Source organism: Sylvia atricapilla, chromosome 3 (assembly GCF_009819655.1).
Source record: "Sylvia atricapilla isolate bSylAtr1 chromosome 3, bSylAtr1.pri, whole genome shotgun sequence".
NCBI classification, from domain to species: domain Eukaryota; kingdom Metazoa; phylum Chordata; class Aves; order Passeriformes; family Sylviidae; genus Sylvia; species Sylvia atricapilla.
This window is the reverse complement of record NC_089142.1, coordinates 53,175,877-53,198,319: the sequence shown is the minus strand read 5'-3', so window position 1 is coordinate 53,198,319 and position 22,443 is coordinate 53,175,877. Positions and strand designations below refer to the sequence as shown.

The window sequence follows — 22,443 nt, the reverse complement described above, 5'->3', positions numbered from 1 at the left end:
TAAAATGCCAACAGCCAGAAATAGACCAAAAAGTCTTCTTTAATAGTTTTGGTAAGCATTTGTAAACAGAAGTGATTTCTTTTCTGGTGGGTGAGTACCTTCCAGTTTGCCAAAAGTATCAGGATGTGAACATCCTTTCTGATGAGGAAAAAACCAGATCATTTACAGGACTTGGTTCCATGTTGCCAACAAACCAAAGACCCTGGTGACTTGTCTGGGTTTGCTAACCACCGGTGTGCAGTTCAGCACAGCTGCAAGGGAATTAATTGTCAGAATTTTGAAACTATGTCAGAGAATATAAAATAAAAAGGGAAGTGAAAAATGGAGCAGAATAGTTTCTTTCTGACAAAACATGCTGGTTTCTAGTGGGCAAGCTGAAATATTTATCTATTCATATCTCTGTGTACATTACTATAAGTGTGTGAGAAAGCAAAATTCTTGAAGGAACTGAAATATTGCAGAAATACCTGTTAGAAAAGCAATGCATTTTGCTAATAAAATAACCCATTTTCCTTTCACTCCTGCTGCTACATTCCCTGCTGTGGCCTGGAAACCAGATGATTTTGAAAAACAAGAACCCTGATGCTGAATTCAGCCATGACTGAGTAAATCCAGAATAATGCTTTCAAGTTACAGAGAGTGAGTGCAAATTTACACCCAGGGTCTGAGGACCAAATCCAGCCTGAAGCATTTAATTCCTACCAGCTCAGTGTCTTGCTGCTTTCCTGAGGCGGATGGCTGCTGTGCACAGCGTTTTCTGTCAAGCAGTGAGAGGAGGTAAAGGGTGAGTTCTGCAGCTGGACTTGCAGACTCATGCTAGGAAGGCCAGCACAGCAGTAAGGACTTGAAAACAATTTATTTTAAAAAATGTCACTCCCCGCCCCCCCACAGCCCCCAGTCTCTGCAGGACCACAATTAGAGGAAATGAGACAGGATACAGTCAGACTAAGAGGAGTCAGAACAAGGCTGGAAGCGGATTAGAAGTTCAAGGGGAGACTGGACAAATACTTGGAAGAGACACTCTTTGAGTGTTACTAATAGACCAACCACGTCAAACTCAGGAAATTCCCTAAGCCAAAAATAGTAAGAGGCTGAGAGTGTATCTGGATGTAGCAGATACTCACTTTCTCTGTTTTTACTCTTCCTTGGTGTCTTCCTAAAGCAATGGTGAAGAAAAAATACTCTGTGAGATGCATTTTGACCTGAACCAGTGTGGATGTTATTTAAATATTCAGGGGCAGAAAAGGTCTGAGGACTGAGGGAGAGACAGATAGAAAAACTGTGCAGTGAAGGCTGCTTCCTTTGGAGTCCTGTGTCAGGAGTTACAGGAAATTTCATTCTTCTTTTCATTCAGTTTCAATTCAAATTTTCCACACACTAAACTGCACTTACATTCACATCATTTTCAGCCTTCAGATTTCAGTCTGTTGAGTATATTCCATCTGCACGTTGGCAAACCTGCAGGTAATTAGCTCTCGCTTGTAATTATATTTTCCAGTTAATGTTCCATTAAAGACAAATGAAAAGAATTCGCATCTTCTTCTTAAGTGGTGATAGAACAAAATACAACATTTCATAGCCTTTGAACAAACAAGCAGTTCCATTTGCCAAGGCGAGGTGCATTTGTAATACGGAAGTAGACCTCATTAATTTAGGTCTTCAGGTGTATACTGTTTTCCTTCCAAGAACTTCACAGTTTAGTGAGCGGATAGCCCGGGAGCATAGCAAAGCCAGCCTTTGAAAATGATGGGATCCTCTTCTCGCTTTCTTTCAGGGCTGTTGTGAGTGCCATGGAAACCAGGATTTCCACAGGAATCCATACTGGGTTTCATTGCCCAATCTGAAACAGTCCAAGCCTAATTTCTTTGGCTGAGAGCTCACAGGTGTGGCTGCAATTTCTGTGCCTGATGGCAGGGAAGGCAGGCAGCTGAAGAGTTCAGGGTGTGTAGAAAGGTGACAGCTGGCGGCATCTCACCAGCCCCTACCCACTTTTTGAAGCAATGTGGAACACAGTACATTTTGATTTGACAGCATGTAAAATGCAGAAAACAATACTTTTCTTTCACTGCCTGGTGTGTTGAAGAGACAAAGTGCTGTTTAAGACTAAGTACTCAGAAAAAAAAAAAGCCAAACTTGAACATAAAGACATCACTGCAAAAATAAATGTAATATTATCATCCACAGTAAAGATGAAAAAGCTATTCTCTGCTCTGAGGCACAGGGGTTCAAGCACTCCCCCCTTTATGTATCTAGCAGGAAGAGAAGAGGAAGGAGATAGAGCTGGGAGGGCATTATGCAGCTCTGTATTTTGCATTTGAACTGTTGCTGAAAGATTTTTAAATAGACTTTTTGATTTGTGACACTAAGATGAAGGTGTAAGCCTGGTGATTTTGTGCTGGCTAATACAATGTTGTTTCATCCCAGGCCACTCAAGGGTTCCCAGCATCATTTTCTCTTCCCTTTTGCTTGTACACACACACAGAGCAGAGGAAAAAATACCTGGGAAAAAGGGGTTGACTGCTTCAGTTACCCAGAGATATAAAAGATCTTTGGTGGAAAAACTTAATTCTAAAGTCTCTTGAGACACAATTGGTAGCATTCTGGGAAAATTTTGGGAAGAGAAAAAGATCTCATTGAACAAATGATTAAATAAATACTGTGAGCAGTGAATGAGTACATGAAAATCATTGGATTAAGAATTGAAATCTTGGGACTCTGAATTTCCAGAGGAAGTAAAGAATGTCAGTAGAATGCAATAGAAATACACTCTTGTGTGGTTTTTTTTTTTAATTGATTACATAGTGCAAGTTATTTTCTTATTTTGTTTCTACTAGCTACAGAAAATTTACCTGAACTGTGGGAACTGTCAGTGAAGAGTAGCAGAATTTCCTTACTTCCTTAAAGCCCTCACAAAATTTCCTGCATGTACTGTTCACGTACAGCAGCCCTTATTAAAGGTCATCCTATCAGCTGGATCTCTTTTTTCCCTCTGTTACTCCCGGCTGCCCCCACTGCAATTATTAAACCGCAGCCTGTTAAATTAACAAGATCTTTACGTTTCACCACATTGCATCCCAAAAAACCAACTCTGATCAAGTGTCGTTCTCTTTCTCCGTTGTCTCAGACATAACCACGAAACTTGTTGTGCGTCCTTTCAAACGAGGGGAGAGGGGTTGACCCGAAAGAGAAGTCTTTGTCGGAGGAGAATTAGGATGCCAGGCTTTCCCTCGCTGAGCCGCGGTGCCGGCAGCGCGTTCCGCGGGGAGCGCTCGGCGGAGCGCCGGGATGCGCCGGGATGCGCCGGGATGCGGAGCCCCCTAGCGATGCCCGCCGCCGGCTTCCCCCGCTGATTCCTTTTTGTCTGGACGTCATCGCTTGTCCCAGCTCACAAATTGCGTGTCGGGCAGGGCGCCGTGCCGGTGGTTTCTCCAAGACCAACGGGCTCGGTACATTTTCTTTTATTTTTGTCGAAATGGATCTGGCTGGAACATGGCTTTCTGCTATGGTTTGTTTTGGTTTCAAATCCAAGTATTCTTATTCAAACTCTGAACAGGGATTAACTATTCCTGTCCCTACTATTAGGAAAATGTAAGAGTTTAAATACAGTGTTTGAACCCTTAGAATGTGCTTGCAGTAGCATTAGCCTACAATCAAGCATGATTTTATTTAGTTCCTTCCTTTTAAACCTTTGGGAAAAGAACCAAGAGCAACCTGGTCTAATGGAAGGTGTCCCTGCCCATGGCAGTAGGTGTGGAACTAGATGGTTTTTAAGGTCTTTTCCAGCCCAAACGATTCTATGATTCTATGATAAAACCTAGGCTACTGACAATGAAAGTCAAATTAATTGGGATATTGTTGATGTGTGTAGAAAGTACCTTGTGAGGAAGAAATTTATTAAACACCTGAATCTGGATCACAAAACTTGATTTGATCATGTGGGTTTTGTCTCTTTTAGGTAGAAAATAACTTACAAATTAATGCTATTTTGTTTCTGTCTTTGAAACAATATAACCTTGACCTCTTCTTTGTCAAAATAGTTAATCTGCAGTTTGTAATACCTTATGAGTCCTGCAGGCAAATAATAATTCTCCAAAGTGCTCTCATCCTGTATATTAATAAGGCTAAATGAGGACCCTCTTTATTGCCCATGGCCTTTCTGAAGTATCTTTGAACTAGCTCTTCTCCTTTTCCACACTCCAGTGGACTGTGGAAAATGAAGACTTGGTACCATGTACTGGAATCAGTGCAATGGGAAATACTGTTAAAATCCTTTGCTTCAAAATCATAGACCCATGTCAGTACCCTTTGCTATGAGTACACTGTGCCCTTGCAAAAATTACCTCGATGTGCAAGGTCAGTTGACTTGCCCATAGATCACACAAGAAGGCTACCTTGGGATACAAGGGAATAATAATCCAAAGGTAATTGTTTCTTTTCAAGTGGAATAAATCAATCCTAATTGTCTGCCATAATAATACAGATTTTGAGACATGTCAGCAGCTCCTGTGTGTGTGTGTGTCTCCATTATTCAAATTTGTGTTTCTCATTTCTTAGATAAGAGCACTCATTCAGATTTCTAGTCATATAGTAGATAAAATATATTTTCATAGGATCATAGAATGGTTTGGGTTGGAAGGGACTGTAAAGTTAATCTAGTTACTACCCCCTGCCATGGGCTGGAACACCTTCCCTTGGATTAGCCCCATTCCAACCTGGTCTTGAACACTTCCAGGGATGGGCCACCCACAACGTCCCTGGGCAACCCAAGCTGGTGCCTCATCACCCTCACAGAAAATAATTTATTCCTAAAATCTAATCTAAATCTACTGACTATCAGTTTTAAACTCCTCCCCTTGTTCTATCGATATCCTACCTGATAAAAAGACCCTCCTCTTCTTTACTGTAAGCTCCATTTAGGTACTGGAAAGATGCCAGAAGATTTCCCTAGAGCCTTCTCTTATCCAGGCTGAACAACCCCAGTTCTCTCAGCCTATTTTCATAGGAAAGGTACCCCAGATCATGTCTGTGGCCCTCCTCTGGGCCCACTACAGCAGATAAATGTTCTTCTTATGTTGGGGACCCCAGAGTTAGATGCAGTACCAGATGGGTTTCCACCAGATTGGAATAGAGGGGGGATCACCTGATAATGAACACTGGTGTAAATCTGACCAATTTAGTTGCTCTAGAATGTACTCCAACATATGCTCTTCCAACCTGAAAGTAATTCAGGTCTGTGACTCAGGATGGTCTAAGGCTCTGAATGTGACAGCATTTACTCTGGCTGATACTTCATGGGAAACAAAATCTGTGATTATTTTCTGACCCACTGTAGTTCCAAACTGCCCCTGCAGAAAGTCATGTAGATATAATGGCTGTGGGAGCAAAATTATATAGGTAGGCTGTAATTCTGTAGGTTCTGAAGCTCATGAAGTCTTCTTTATAAATCAGCAACTATGAATACTGTCTCTCTCTACCACCCTCTCTCACAATTACCTTGAAAGACCCTGCAAAATACTTAAAACTCAAACTTCCTTCAGCCTGGTTTGGGCTTCCCAGTGAATATGGTGATGTGCGACTCTTGTAGAACTGTTGTATGCAGCTTGTGGGGATAAATTGTCTTTTTTGTCTATGTTTGGACAGAGTGAAATCATTCATCACACTTTCATTCTATGTGTACATTTTTTCTTCTGGTGGAAAGGTGCGTGCAGCAATTAAACATTTTAGGGATAAATATACTCATGCAGTATATGCCAAAGCAGCAAATATCTATCTGGAGCTTTGGCTTGGGTTTCTGATGGCTGTAAATACTGCCACTCCAAGTGGTTTTTAAAGATTGCAGCAAAAGGTTTATGTTCTCTATCTACTAGCATGGTTGACTTGTAATAATGTACTCCAAAGGTGTAGTGACATGTCCAGCACTGATTGCTCCAGCAAATGAGTACTCCTCTTCACTGGAGTCATTTGTAATCACGTAACAGCTTGACTTTCAGTCTGGAAAAGCATAGTTTTGTCAGATTGGTTTATGCCACTACATCTCTCACCACATTTTCAGAGATTATGACAGCTGTTGGTTTCATATTTACTCCCACATTTTTCTGTACTTTAAACAAATGTTGTTTCCTTCTTTACTCTGAATGTTCTAGATGCTGTTGAGGTGTTCTTTCCTTAAAAAAAAAAAAAAGCAACCAAACAATAATGTGCATTATGAACATGAATTATTTTCCTTTTTTGTAACCAGATTTAAAAGATTTTTTTTTCTTACTTACTTGAAGAGCTTCTCCTTCTTCTGCTTTATCTCAGTGGTTACAATGATTTTGCTGGACACCTCCAAAGTAGGAGGAGGATGGGGGTTGTTGTTTGTTTGATGTTTTGTGATTTTGTTATTGTTGGTTTTTGTGGGGGGTTTTTTGGTGGGTTTTATTGGTTGGTTGGTTGAGTGGGTGTGTGGGTGTTTGGGGCTTTGGGGGTTTTTATGTTAAGAACATCAGTGCTATTTCATGGGCTGATTGAGTAGTTGTGACCAAATACTACTGTCTGAAGCACACGTGGGATAGGGATTCCTTCAGTATTTTTTGGTTGCATCTTGCAAAGGAGCAAGAATTTCCAGAGTCAGCACATCATGAGTTATAATTTAACTCCTGGAAGGGGAAAGATTCAAGACCAGAAAACCTTCTGCCTAAAGAAGAGGTGACTCAAGAAAAAGAGTAAAAGTCTAAATGATTGCAGAAAATTAATGGAGAGAAATTACAGCACCAGCATGAAATCATGAGTTAGGGCAAAAAAAAGAAACCTCGTAACTCAAAGTAAATTTCAGTGCAGAAATAAACTCTGGGATTCATTGCCACATGATTCTGATAACAGAAACGTAAATGAGTTTGAAAAACAATTAGACATAGTAATGAAAAAATATTCCCATGAATACAATTGTTGACAGCCCAAATTTTTTAAGTCGGAGGAGAGCACAGCTGTGAGAAGAGGATGAGGGCAGACACTTATGTTGAAGAGGAAATCAGCATTTTGGGAACAGGTTTTGTGCAACTGTGGCTGTAGATAGGGAAAACATTACTATTTGTCTAGTGCCTCTCATAAGAACTATTGTCAGATTTCACTGCTTCTGGAGCAGGCAAGCAGAGCTTGTCTTCCTTACAGAAGAGAAAGCTCATGTATACACATACACACACAAATAGACGCAGTGCATTAAACTCTTCTGGTGATCAAGGGAAACTAATTCAAACCCCTTACTCTGAAACTCAGTTTGTTCCTGCAATCTTTTCAGTTCATGCACCTTCAACAAACACTGCACTCATTCACAGCTTCTGCAGAATTCTGACACTTCTGTTCTTACTAAAGTGATACATCTCCAGCCCTTTAGTTCTCACCTTAGCTCTCACACTTTTTTGTGTTTATCCTGTTTGATGTAACACCTCCTGTTTCCTGAGAAGGACTGTGCACATTTAGACTCATTTACCTTTACGGCTTTATGCTTTGACTCCTGAGTTGTTCCTGGACCACAACCTGAAGATGTCATGGGCAATTCTCAGCCATTGCTGTAAAATTTTTAGTTCACATACCTGTAGATGTTGGGTTTATTTTCCAAATACTGAGATTTGGGGTTTCCTCATGGGTAGTCTCTTATAACAAATGACTGCAGCTCAGATCATGAATTTTTAATTGAATTAATGTTTTTTCTGGCAATAACTATTGAAAATCATGGCTGATATCCTAGCTTCTTTAAATCAGTGGAACAATGACTCTGTCTAGATAGAAATTCTGTGTTGTTAAGTTTGCCAAGTATTTGAAAGACAACTGTAAGTCTTCTCTGTTATATAGTTTTAAAAAACAACTTATCTTTGTTGGTCTCTAGCATAATTGATATCTATAGTGGTATTAAGGATGTTAAAATGCTATCAGATTTCAGCATAAAGTGATGTGACAGTTCATTTTCTGTAATCTTATTTGTTTTAAAATGTTTGAGTTTTGCATATTTTAATTTGTTTACAAGGTGCCCCAGGTAACTATTTTTTCACAGCTTGTGGTTTCGCTGATGAATTGTAAGATTAGCACAAATTCCAGATACATTTTTCTTAATAAGGGGATCTTTCCATTTTGATACCAAGGCCTGTTTTTAATTAGTTAAGGCAATGCAAAATAAATAAATTCAACATACTCATACATCACGTTGATTGTTAGTATTAATAGGGTAAATAAGGAGCTGACTAAACAATAAGAGAATTCATGCTATCATGCTATTTTTTAAAAAAAAAACTTCTTTTTTTTTTTTTTTTATGTCTACAGTTTAAATTAAGGTTCCATTCTTCCCTGAAAGCTGACCACTATGTGAAACCTTTCTGTGTGCTAAGTATGCCAAACAATTGGAACATAAGAATAATCTGCCTATGAATAATAGTTATCTTACCTTTAATTTGTGATAAGGAGGTATGACTGATACCAAGGATGGGACTAGTTTAGTGGCAGCTCTGAAACATGGTGATTTAGGCATTTATTTTCCCCAAGCAGAAGGTGGACGTTTCTCGATAACTGCCTATAAAGTGAGTGTTCATGTAACTGGGGCAGTCTGGCAACAAACAGGTGGGCTGTACAGGCATGTTTAGGTGCAGAAGATCAAGAAAAAGAGATGAAAGAAAGGCCATATCCTCCTGATGAAAGAAAGTTAAAGACACTGTAGCCTCAGTGAACCTATTCCACAGCACACTAAGCACAGTCCTAGTTTGAACAGCGCCTTTTCCATTGGGTTGTTTTAACTCTCTGCTGTGGAGAATTTCTTCTGACATTTGTGTCTTCTTTGCAAAATATTTCTTAGCTGGATTTCTTTTTTACAAGTGCCTGAGTTTTTTGTGAATTACATCACTGCTTACAGCTTTACTGGGCCTCAGAGGTTCTTTTGCAGCCAAGGTGAGAGCTACCCAGCGTCATATGACCTATGGAGCACAAACGTGCATTGAATACTGCCACTCAACTGGCCCCTGTGGATCCACTTTGTGGGGTTTGGGGTTTTTTTAAGAAAAAGGAGAAAAGTATCATAGACTCCTCTAAGTGAAAAATACGGGTCTTCCACTTGTGTAGCATTGTGACCCACCCACCGGGCAAAATGATCCCTGTATTTTATAGATTTCATCCTCATCTGGTCTTCTTAATATACTTTTCCGGATTTTCTATTTTCATTACCAGTGACTTCTTTTGTTGCTAGCTGATATCTTTTTTCAAAAAGGGCAAATTGTTGTAAAATGTGGGCTTGTGTTGCACTTTTGCATATTGTGGGTTGATTCTGAAAAGATCAAATCCTATTACTGTATAGATAATGTCAGATTTACCAACATGACCTTATGTCTCTGAATAGGATGGGCTTTGTCATTGATAAGGAAAAAATCTGCATTTGATTTTGAATGGAAAATCTATATTTATTATTTCCTAAAATATATACTCTGGAATAATGATTGCAATTGGTCTGTACCTACACTGCAGCTTCTGTAGAGCTTCACCAAAGATATATTTTTGACACTTTAATTGACTGTTACTTACACAGCTAAAAATATGTATTTGATTGAAAGTATTTATGACATAAATACCTCAGAATTAAAAATAAAACAACATAATTATGGAAAGGTGTGTATGAAGCTTGAATTTCAAGGGATGTAAATATTGCAGCCATCTAACTTACTTTTTCCAATGTAATAAAACTATAATTAACAACACCATAATTGTCTGTTCCCATCATCTAACTATACTATGCTGTGAATGCTACTGGGTAAATGTAATTGAAATGTCAAACTTTATATGAATTTGTGATGTAATATGTAACAGAACACATTAAATGAAGAATCGATACTATAAAAATAGTTAATCAGAAAGTAATCTGAATCAACCAAAAGGGATACATAAATTTCCTTGTGCCTGTGTGACACCATATAGCAAAAAATAAAAAGGAAAAGAAAGACAAGATGTGTTTTAGAGCTAATCTTTTCACCTAGAGTGCCTCCTGGTCACGGTATTTTGTGATGCATATGCCTGAAAGAGAAGGTCTGTGGTAAATGTCATTGATGGCTTTGACAAACAGAAAGATCTGTAGTTAAAATTCACAGAAATAACCCAAAGAATGTTGCTTTCACATGTCACATAACTTTGGAATAACAATTTACATGGAAAGTTAATGTGCTCTGCTTCTAATTTCAGAATTTCTACACAGACACCACCAGGAAATTGTGCTCAGATCAAGCTGCTGATGTTTTGGGATTGCAAGTTAGTTGTCAAAATGATTTGGTGCATCACGAGAATAAGGACATGACTGGGAAAGCTACACTAGAGAAAACTACTGTGACTAAAGGTCAGTTAAGCCTTATGGTTTGAGCTATTAATATAACAAAGCTTAACCCCAGCCCTAATGAAAATTTGACATACAGGAGTATCTTGCGTGATTTCACTTGGAATCTGTGGCTTAGTCAAAAAGGGATGAAAAGTGAACCTTTCTGTTCTTCCTCCATAAATGCCATAAGGCAAATTCATTCAAGTTCTCAGCAACAGCAGCATGGTATTAAACTCTGTTTGACTCTACAGCATGAATATTCAGTGGTTTTTAGGAACAGACGATTGGAAAACGTGTGCAGTCCTTTTGCTTTAGAGTGATGTTTACACATCATCTGCTATTAAAAAATACCTATACCAAAATGTTTTAAGATGAGAAAGCCACTTACATTAAAGATATGGAGATGCCTTCAACTCATGGTTATTTTTATTTTTAAGAATAAAATTATACTGAGCAAATTACTTGACCGATAATTGTTTTTAAAGTCTCTATTTGTTTGTATTTCCCACAATTTTGATAGTCCCTAGTTTTTCTGCTTATCTTTCAAGTTTTTCCTTTTTCAGAAATGAATCATACTGAAGTTGAAAAGCTAGATGACAAGATGACGAATCCAAATTTATTATATATATTTCAACTTAGCAGTTAATATTAAAAATTAATTTATTTCATTAATCTCTCAGTCACAGGTTATATTTGAAATATGAAATCACACTAATTACAACACTAGAATATTTGGAAGGCTAAAGTATGAATATTCATCCTCATAGCATTTGTTAACTAATAATTGGTATCAAGAGAAGAACTTCCTATAAATTCCTCTTCTTTTTTTTTTTTGTCATTCAGTGTGTAAGACTCTTAAAGAGGATTTTCTATTTGAAACTATGTGTACTGAAACTTCTAAAACCTACATAAACCACTTTTCCGAAGAAGAATTACAGTGTCATGTTGAATATTCACTAATCCTTATTGCTGTGGAAATTGATTATTTGGGGACTGATTATTGAAAATGATGTGATTTAACCCCAGCCAACAACCAAGCCTCACACAGCTGCTTGCTCACTCCCCCACCAGCAGGACACAGGGAGAACTGGAAGGCAAAACCAGAAAACTTGTGGGTTGAGAAAAAGACAGGGAAAGCAAAAACCACTCACACAAACAAGGAGAAACAAGGACTTAATTCACTGCTTTTTATGTGCAGGTTCAGACATCTCCAGGACAGCAGGGCCCCATCACCTATAACAGTGATTTGGGAAGACAAACTCGACCACTCCTAATGTCCCCATCTTCCTCCTTCTATCCCTTTGGTCACTTTGGGTTACCTGTCCTGACTGTGTCTCCTCCCAAACTTCAGTGCACCCCCAGCTTCCCTTGCCAGCCATGGCAGTATGAGAAGCAGAAAAGCCCTTGCCTCTGTGCAAGCCCTATGCATAAAAAAAGCCCTTACACATTAAAAAATTCTCTACATTATCAATTTTGTGTTCAACACAAATCCAAAACTGCCTGTACTACTCACTGTGAATACAAGTAATTCTGCCCCAGCCAAAACCAGTGCAATATTTTGGTATCTGGCACCTTTGAAATAAAATCCCAAATTTGCTATTTTGTGGCTTTGAAAAAATCACTTTTCAGTCTCTGTTGTGTCACTGTTTAATGATTGCATTAGATTTTATAGGGGTGCTTGGTGAAGCTTACATGTTAGCAGCTATAAAGGACAGTATCTCCAGTTTCAATCTCACAAAAAAAAAAAAAAAAAAAAAAAAAAAAAACCAAAAAAAAACACCACAGGAATACCAACATAAATTAACATGGTACTCATTTTATGTCAAGGGCACCTCTTCAAAATCACTGAGGCTTGACTTTGAAAACCATTGTACAGGGCTTAATTGGATCACTTGCATGGGTTAGTCTCTGTAGGGTGAGGAGACATGGGAGGCAGAGGGAACACACCTGAAGAAAATGTGACCTAGGCTTCTTTGAGGAAGAAGGCAGACATAAAACTTATGCTGAAGATGGGCTTATTCACAAGCACAAAAATCAATGCTTGAGTAAGTGCTTAACTTTATTTGCCTAGACTCCTCACAGACAGGAAACATCACACAGGCTAAAGTCTCAAAACGCTTTTATCGTGAAGAGTCTTCAAATATTTTTCTGAATGCAACTTCTCACTTTATGCAAAAAGTGAAGTCATAGAGTCACTTCCTGTGCCTGTTATGGGAACTCTACAGCAGTTTCTAAACATCTGCTGGCTGAGAAAAGTAGTATGGATCCACTGTTACTAAGGCTTCAGCTCAGTAACAGGACTGGCAGGTCACTTGTTCTTTCCATTTTCCTACTGTTAGGGTATTTGTTACTGCTTGTGTTTCTTTTTAACCGGGCACCACTGAGAAGTATCTGTCTCCATCTTCTTCCTATTTCCCAGCAGGTACTGATATCCAGTGATAAGATCCTCCCTGAGCCTTCTCTTCAGCAGGCTGAACACTTTCAGCCTTCTCAGCCTCCCCTTCTATTTCAGATGCTTTGGGCTCTTGATCACTTTCAGGAACCTCTGCTGGATTTGCTCCAGAACATCCATGTCTCTCTTGTACTGGGAGCCCAGATCTGGACCCAACACTCCAGGTGTGCTCTCACCAGTGTTGATCAGGAGGACAAGGATCTCTGCTGGCAACACTTTGCCTAATGCAGCCCAGGAGGGGATGGACTGCTTTGCCATTGCTGGAGTATGGTCAGCTTGTCTTCCACGATGCAAATGTTTTCCTTGGCAAAGCTGCTTTACAGTTATTCTTCCCCAGCCTGTGTTGGTGCACGGGCCTATTCTTCACCAGGTACAGGGCCTTGCATTTTCCTTCAATGAACTTCATTAAAGTCCTCTCTGCCAAGTTCTCTAGCATGTTCAGGTCCCTTTGGATGGCAGCACAACCATCTCAGCTGCTCCTCCCATTGTGAACTTACTAAGGAAAGCTCATTCCCATTGACTGTTCCATTAATGAATCACTGTGTCTACAGCAGGCACCCACAGCTTCACTCATATTGTCTCTCCATTAAATCCTGACCCAGAAATTCTCAGGAGGCTCTTCACTTGTCTCTAGGAAGAGGGTTGCCTCCGTTACCCATGGTGCCAGCAAAATTTCCTCCTTCTCCTTCACACTACTTGTTAGCTCATGCAGTTTGTGGTTCTGTAGAAACAGAAAACAGGCTTGGACTTTTTGCAATGGTTCTGGGTTTGGAGCTTCTACTGAACATGTTTCAGCACCATGGTGAAATGATGCAATATCGCTGACTGTCCCATCTGCCCTGCTTGAAGTTTGTCTGCCTTCTCTCTCCTTATTCATTCAGAGATAGGACCATTAGTCTTTTGTCCATCCCATTGTCTTATTTATATGTCATTAATAAATGTTTTCCTGAACCTCAAAAAGCATTTGATTTTTACTGTGATTTTCCAGTTTCTAGCATGAACTCTGTTTTTCTTAGCCAATTCTTTATTTGTTCTTAATTCTGAAACAATCTAATTGAGAAGAATGCTTTTTCTAGGGCCTTTTTCAGGTTTGAAAATATATTTTCTTGATTGTTCTTGATCTATTTCCTTCATTCCATTGAGATCCTAATATTTCCTGTGGCATCCCTTCTGAGAAAGCAGAGTTTACTTTTTTTCTGGTTGAGATTCACATATCAGTATCATGTTAGACTGATGACTTCACTCCTCCTGTTTCTAGTAATTTTTTTTTTAAACTTTAGTTATCAGTCAGGCTTATTTTTTCCTATGTATTTCCACTAGTTTATGGCTGGAGACCCACACTTTTCAGGTAGCTGCTGAAGGCTTGCATGACTCTAGTACTGCAAACATTTACAGTGCTAACTCTTCCCATCTGTCTGAGTTCTTAGCCATGTATCTGATTCAAAAGCTCATCAGTCAAAGGTCTCCTGCCTCATTTCTTATGAAAATTGCAATTAGTTAATTTGAAGCTCACCCTATTTACTCTTTTGGCTTAGGCTACTCATGGAACACCAGATAAAGGATAACTTTTGTTATGGAGAATTCCAAACAAACTTCTAGTACCACTCTTAGTATGCAAGCAGAAAATTATGAAGCAATATCATAATAATAAGTCTTTTTGCAAGACCAGGAAATTGCTTCTTGTTTAATTGCCTTAGAGTATATCCCTTTACCAACTCTGTCCAATTTGGACTATAGTGTGAGTTTGAGCTAGATAGATGTAACCCTGTCCAAAGAACAGTGATGGATTGTATGCTGACATACCCAAAACAAAGCTAATTTTTTTTTGAAAGTTATATGTTAGTGTAGTCCAAAATTATTTGGCTTGATTAAAAGATAACTGCAGAATTACACAGGAGAGTGGATTAGATTACGGAACAGTTCTTCCTGGCCAGCCAAGGAATCCCCATGAGTCCAGTGCTGCAAGCTTGCCTGTTCCAGAGGGTGTACTCTGCTCTGCTAATTCAAAAGATAATGGATTAGAAAATATGTCAAGACTAATAACACAGACACACTCCTGTGGGTTTTGAGTGGGAGGAAATGCACCATTCACTGACTAATCTTTAAACTTCTACTGATGAATGTTAAGCCACCCTCCAAAGCACCAGCCTGTTTCAAATTCCTAATAAGGATGTTGAATCTGTACTCTCAAAAACCCCCTTGTTACAGAGACAATTGCTATTTCTTACCAAAGGCCAGATAGTTTTGAAAAGAAAAACAACATGTTTTTCTCTATTTTAAAACCCTTATTGTCTTTCTTCACAGAGTTCATGTTAATAAAGACAGGATTTATTATCCTTGTTTCTAAGGAATGGAACCTTCTTCCTCTGTTGCAATTAAACCTGAACAGGCCACTAAAGATATTATCTCTTTTTCTTATATTTGACTGAGTTTGAATTAATTAAAAATGGTAGCAATATCTGCAGGATAATAACCTTCATCAGAAATCTGCTGTATCAGTTTTTCTTTATCCTTGAAATTTATTCTATGTGGAATTTCTATAGCACTACGTAATCTTCTTGTTCATGGCATACGTTTCTGGAATAGTTAGAGTCTGCAAAAAACAGTGTTTATGCTGATTTTGTTCATTAATGTTAGAGTATTTTAGGAATGGTATTTATATATTCTGTCTTTAGTCACTTGATTTAGGAGGCCAGTGGCTGAAGAAAGTAAAAGAGGATTGGGCCTACTGTTTGTGTTTTAGGATGCACGTATGTCTACTAAATTTTCAAACATGGTTTAAGAAATTTCTGCCCCTGTAGCTTGCTGTCCTATTAGTTAAGACAATATATTTGACTATGGCACTGTGCTCTAAAACAAATATTAAAATGAAGTAAACATAATAACTCCAAAAACTTAAAGCAAATTGTAGAATTCTGAATTATTTGGAAAAAAAAGAAAAGCTGCTCTTTTTTTTTGATGACATCGCAGGCATTTTGTATTAATGTTCTGAACTAGGTGCACGGGAATAAGCAATATGAACTAGGAATCCTTTCCCATATGTGCGTGTGACAACTCCCTCCAGCTTCCTCACTCTTTGATTAGAGAAAAACTGATATTCAATTCTTTTGCTCCCATGGTTTTGTAATTTTCTTTAAAGAAAAAATAAAACAAAAAACTTCTTAAGTTTTCATCTGTAAATACAAAATTCATCCTTGGCTGACACAACTTCTGAGGTATGTTTAAAAAAAGGCAAGAAAATTACTTTAAATATGGGGATCATACCATTTTATAGGATGTGAATACATTTTATGAAATGTTTCAAATCAGCTTTGCCCTCAACCAAACTCTAAATTGCTTTGCAGCAGTCTCTGAATCCTTCTGATTTCACTGGCTTATTAGATATGACTGATTTTAATTGCAGTTATATTCAGAGATTTCAGACAGTAGCTTAGGTGGTTGCAAGGAGGAGGTTTGGCAGTATTATATGTAGTTAAACCAAAGGGTATTTCATGTCAGTGCCCTTTCCCACTCTCTGGCAGTGCTGCCTGGCTCTGCTCCCCCAGTCCTGTGCAGAGCAGCACTTGAATATCTCTGATGGTGCCCTGAGCCCTGCTCTGCATCCTCTTGCAGGGACTTCTGATGAGGCAAGAAATATGAGATTGCTTAAAACTTGTGGCAACATTTCTGATCTGTAAGAGCTGTTGTCACACTGGGGATTTATTTTATATGAGGCAGTAGCGAAGCAGTGGAAACTAGGTCTCAGAAAAGTTCAATATAACCAGCAAGACAAACTAGAAAAAAAAATGGACAAAGAAAAAAATTCGAAAGTAAAAGTACAGTGAAAGAGGTCAACAGTTTTCTCTTTCAGGAAATCTAAGATTTTTTTAAAAGAAATTTAGACTAATTCTCTTCCAAACATTAGATTAGGAGATTCCAGAGGGAGATACATATTACCCATACATTAAATACACCCCTAGAGTTTATGTGAAATACTTTGACTGTGGCACTTAACAGTTCTTAAAGATATGCTACATCATCACATGAAGTAATGGTTGATGGATATCAGCTCAAGGAATAGTCCATTAGTTTTATGGGCTCTGATTCTTCTATCACTGATCAGCTTCCAGCAGCACTCCCTAAGGAATTAGTTCTCATTAGCACAGAGGAGCATCAGAACCAGGCTCACAGCAAATAAAATGCTGCTGTTCATAAAAATGCTTGGTTTATGAATATACCTTTTGTTCTGTGTGTTTTCACTTAAGTGATGTGCAGAAATAAGGATGTGAACCACGTTGAGTTCATGATATTATTATGCAGAATATTTCCCAACTACTTTTTTCAAGTAAAGCATAAAAAAACAATAAATGCTGTGTGGCTGAGTGTTAATTTATGCAGTGTTAAAACTGATCTGAAATGTTTACCATAGGTATAAAATTGTGCTATGGTCACACAGGTAGAGGTGTTTAGCAGTGCAGAGTTGTACACGTACATGAGTTGAGGTCCCTAGCACTTGTTTCATTCAAGCAAGGTTCTTGATGTGTTGAGTCACTTCTGTTGCATACATTTTGAGGAAGGGCAAAATGAAGACTTATTATAACCATTTCTGACCTTGAAATTTGTGAAAAATGGCAAGTATATTCTGAGAAAAAGCCAGTATAGCCTACTCACTTGAGGATACAATTGAAATTAATGGAAATTTTTAGTTTGCAGAGCACTAGCCTTCCACAATAAAGGCAAATATAATTATACAAATTGTTCCAGGAAGAACAGAATTAATGAAATTTGGTTTAATAAGTATTCAGGACTGTTGTCCCCTGATGCTCCTCTTTGTCTTTCCTGATAATAACCAAAACTCTCTTTGTAGTGTTCCTATCAAAAGGAAAAGAGCAGGTCTGGAGCTATGTGTGTGTTGAGTGGCCAACAAATATGTACATGCTGATTTATCCTGCTGTCTGCTGCCAAATGGAGTGGATAACAGCTGTGTTCTGCATGCTTCTCTTTCAACAGAGGAACTAATTCAACTCTGGCTTTTGTAACCACAGTGAGACTTCTGTCCCCTTTTCAAATCTGACTGAAATTGGCAGAAATAAACTTGTAAAAGTACTGAAGAGATTGATGGATGGATGGACAGCACAATGACATAAGCCTTGTTTTCTTGGCAGACTGATATGGCCTATCTGATTCGGTAATTTAGTGTTGAGACTAATGAATTTTTTGAAACAGTGAAGAAAATGGCATTGATTTCAATGTTCAGAATCCCCCTGGGATTGTTCAGCTTGTCTCATTCATTGCTTAATGCTTTATTGAAGTGTAAATATATACATTTCAAAAGGAACTCTGAACAGGTTTGGGACTGGGGACAGCTGTGATTTAGTCTGGCCTGATGACATCAATGCTCTTTCTCCTTGAGCTGTCTTGCTTAGAAGGGTATAAATTTGTTTACATGTGTTTGGGAAAGGAGAAAGCCTGGCTAATGCCATCCATGAGCAATCTGTACCTTATATCCATATTAGCAAGTCTGAGTGCACAAACAATATTTCCCTCGCTGAATCACAGGGATTAGCTTATTCTTTCATTGCCTGATTTATTCATTAGTTTGCTTTTACTGATATCAAGCACAGCCAAATTGCAAATGAGCTACAAACCAGGAAATGTTTATTAACAAGATAGTGGCCGCATGTGTGAGTGAGATCTTCCATGCATTTCTAATCATATGTTTGGGGTTTTGTTTTGGTGTTCTTTTGTTGGGTTTTTTTTGTTGTTTTATTTTTCCCTTTTGATGCCTGGATCTGGAAATACTTTGCTAATTCGGTAGTGGGGGACTCATGGCTATATAGATCTGTGATAAACTCTACATCAGTGTAGCCATGTAGCCAGACAGATACTTGATTAACCTTGTATTTATTTCCAGCCTTAGAAAACCTATAAAGGAAAAGATTCTTCACCTTCAGAAAGAAATTACTATTTATTCTTCATACTATTAATTTCTTCAGAAAAAAATTACTGGGACACCTCAGTCATGGAGAGTCTCAGGAGGAGCCCAAGTGGGATTTAGAGACTGCTGAGAAATCATGGAGTGACCCTCTTGTTGAAGGGTCACATGGTGGGAGGATTCTTATTTGAGAAGTTTGGTCACATAAAGAAGAACCTGTTTGACAAACATGGCTTGCTGGGAGGTCAGATGGTACACTATAGTAGGCTATGTCAGGCTGTGTCCTAGAAAATTAATCAACCAGAAACAGCTGTTCCCACAGCAGTGTTTCACACCGGTTTGCAATTTCAGGTGAGAGTTTTGGCTTTAAAAACACAGTATCATCTCAGCTCCATAACCTATGAGACTTCCTGATAAGCTGTAATAGTGATTTGCTCTTGGCAGGGCATCTGTTATGGTAACACCACCATCATCTCAGCTCTAGCTGGTCCTATTGCCACCTGGCTCTTGCCCACCACAGGATGGGCTAAGGGGTGGCGTGGCTCTGAGGGGTGAAATGGGGCACTCATGGACCAATCCTTATGGAGTTTAGTTCCATGAGAGCAGTGGTCCCACATGACTTGCAGAGCTTCCTTCAGCCTCAGGGAAGTGGTGGACCACCCAAGCAGGGGAGGAGACCCTGGGGTCTCCTGGCTGCAGCCTGAGCCACTGTAAGCTGTAAAGTGAAGTTGTTGCAGTACCCAGATGCAGAGTAGAGACTGCCAGCTGCTAAGAAGCCTCCAGTGAGGGTCTCTGCTCTTGTGGGAAAACACTGCTGCTTTCTGAAAGGTTTGTCCTCAGTGCTGCTTCAGGCCAGTCTAGGTGGATGTAAGGAAATGCACTAAAAAACTTTTCATTTTAACCTTACACCATTCTCTACTCTGTGTCTCTGTCTCTACCTTCTAAATAAAAAGCAAGTGGGGGTTCTGGATCTAGGAAATCCCAAGGTAACACCGTGGTTCCCTAGCTGCAGGGCTCCTCTGGTCAGGCAATGAAACACAAAAGCATGGGAGCACATCTGTGGTAAGGATGGTACATGCAACTCATGGCAAGTGGACTGCTCTTCTCTTGATATGGTCAGATAATTTTATCTGCCTACTGTCATGCTGTTAGGAATTACACCAGCTAAACCTTTCAATAAACTTTAAAGTTATTCCTGCATAGATAGCAGGGAGTAGTCCACTTAGAAGTACAAGCCTATGCAAAAACTGAAATAGGAATCCTTGAGTGAAGAGTGTCTTATAAAGTACTCAGTTCATTTTCATTCTTGTTCTGTCACAGATACTGTTCAAGGATTTGAGCAACTCATTTATGATCTCTGAAAAACATAAATGTGAAGAGAATGTTGTTTTCTTTGTTTTTATGCTTGTCTTTTTGAATTGTACCATTTTTCTTCTCCAGGCCAAGGGTAGAGTCTTCCATTTCCTTAGAGCTATTTTTTGCTAATTTTTCAGGCCTAGCAAGAAACTATGAGGCGGAAGAGGAAGAAGAGCATGACTACAGCTATATTGATGAAAACATAATTGAAAACATCAGAAAAGTATTTCATGACACCAGCATTGGAAATGAGCATTCACTCTCCAAAAAAGAAGGTGAGTGTAAGCTGGGATCACTTGTGGATGCAGACAAGTGCAGGCAGAGGGATTTTTCAGACTGGCTGGTAACCTTCGCTTCCCAAAACAAGAGAGGTTTTCCCTGGGGAACTTCCACTGTTGCTGCAAATGTTCCATGAGAAAGGCAGGAGAGGCTTCTCTGAGCTGCCACCTGTGACCTCTTAGCCATGTCCCCTTTGTCAAGGGAGTACCTATCATTGTTCTGGGGATAGAAGCACACAGGCCTTTTTCTGGTTTGTGCCAATTTGCTCTGAAATTTTCGTACTCTGAATGCAACCCTTCTTCTCTTTCTGGAAGTGGTTGCCTTGTTATGCATGACTGTTTTGATGCTTTAAAGGCTTTCGGGAATTATCTACATTTTCATTAAATCTCCAACGTTCTGCTCTGGCAGTCTGCAGTGAGTTTAAGTGCCAGTGAAGAGGGCTTTGTTTCAAAAAATCTCTAGGCATCATTTCTAGCTAAACACAGATGAGAATTTTTCTAGATATGAGTGAAATTGCGGTCCCAGTTCTTTTCACTTATAGCTGAACCTTCTATGAATTTCACTTGGTTTGGCTGAATTGCTTCTTTCGTGACAAGAAACCCTTGAAAACACAGGAAAATCTTGAAATATTGTGTTTCAGAGATTAAAAATTTATTTTATTGTGAAGTATTTAATTTCAAAATGTACTTTGTACTTATTTTTAAAAAATGTGCAACATTCCTACTGTGTTTTAAGCAACATAGTGAATATGAAGTTTTTTTCTGCAATGCTCAAAACCCTCAGAAACATGACATCCAGGGCAGTGTGTGGCCATGTCTCCCCCTGCTCACAGAGACTCCAAAGTTACAGAAAAGGCTGAAAATGAAACTAAGTAGGACACGTTTCACATAACACATTACTTCCTCTGTCCACATGCTATTGAGGTTCTATCATGTAAAGAAGTTCAGCTAGAGGGAATTAAGTTTTTTTTCTGACTAAAATATCCCTTCTGACCTTAGGCATTAAGGGGAAAGCATATTTTCAAGAAGCAATGCCAGCCTAGAAGATCAGCATCTGTTCATACGACTTATTGTTGTAGCTTCAGTTCTTTTAAGTCTTTATCCACCTAGCCCTTTAAATTCCCTGTTAATGGAAGTAAGGTTTCACTTTATTAGGTTTACTCTTTGAGGTTACTAGCAAAACATGAAAGAAAAAGACCTTTGCTGCCTTGAGGGACCTCTCTCTCTTTGGATAATCTTTGGTTTATAAAGCAATACCATAAAATTTTTGTCCTTAATGGCTGACAGATATATCCGCTCTCTGAAATCATTAGCTAGCCAAGGAGCATGTGGCTCCTCCAGCCTGCTGGTCTCCCCCAGCCATCAGAAATCTGCACTATGGCTTTCTTCTAGCACATAAGGTTTCTATAAAGATTCCACATTTGCACTTGTGAGCATTTTGGGAAATATGGATTTGACGGAGGCCTATTCAATTAACCTTTAATACTGGCAAAAGTTTTATAAAATATGTTGCCAGATAAAATAATCAAATTAGCTGACTTAGGCTTACATATGGATAGTAATGCACCAAAATATGCAGTCTCTTTCACCTGTGTCAAATACCTAATATTTGATCATCATAACTCTTGAAGAATTAATCAGTTAACCATTTCCCACCCATGGTGCCTCCTTTCCTCAGGACATTTATGTCATTTGTTAATATCTACTTTTAATTATTTGGTATATATGATTTATCAAAATTAAGTCTATTACCATTAAGTCTATTAAGTCTTATTACTATTCTATTACTTTTAAATAGAATAGTTAGGAGGAAAAACAGTTTTAGTGAATTACAGAAGTAAGCCTCAGCAGTCAGGTTTACCTTAAAAAAGAAACAGTATATATTATTTGCAGGGTTTCACCAGCGTCCTCAAAATCCTTCCATGATCAGGGCTGAAGCATGCTAGGGTGATTCTAGTAAAAAGCTAGTCCTCACCCTAAGCAGGAGGGAGAAAGAAAGAACAGAGGGTTGCCTCAGGTCATTGCTATGTCAATTTTAATAGAATAAATGTGCTCAGAGGGTCAATGATGTTAACATGACCTCATCACTCCAGAACAATAAGCAATTAAGCAAGGGACTTCA

General features: G+C 38.8%; 1 protein-coding gene across 1 annotated transcript in view; it reads left to right on the top strand.

The window, feature by feature from the left end:
* THEMIS (thymocyte selection associated) overlaps positions 1-21,364 on the top strand; it is a 73,837-nt gene extending 52,473 nt beyond the window's left edge. The window contains exons 5-7 of the mRNA XM_066314414.1: positions 10,192-10,342; positions 20,181-20,318; positions 21,321-21,364. Of these exons, the coding sequence (XP_066170511.1) occupies positions 10,192-10,342; positions 20,181-20,318; positions 21,321-21,364 (333 nt within the window). The remainder of the gene's footprint in view (positions 1-10,191; positions 10,343-20,180; positions 20,319-21,320) is intronic.
* Positions 21,365-22,443: the final 1,079 nt, after the last annotated feature.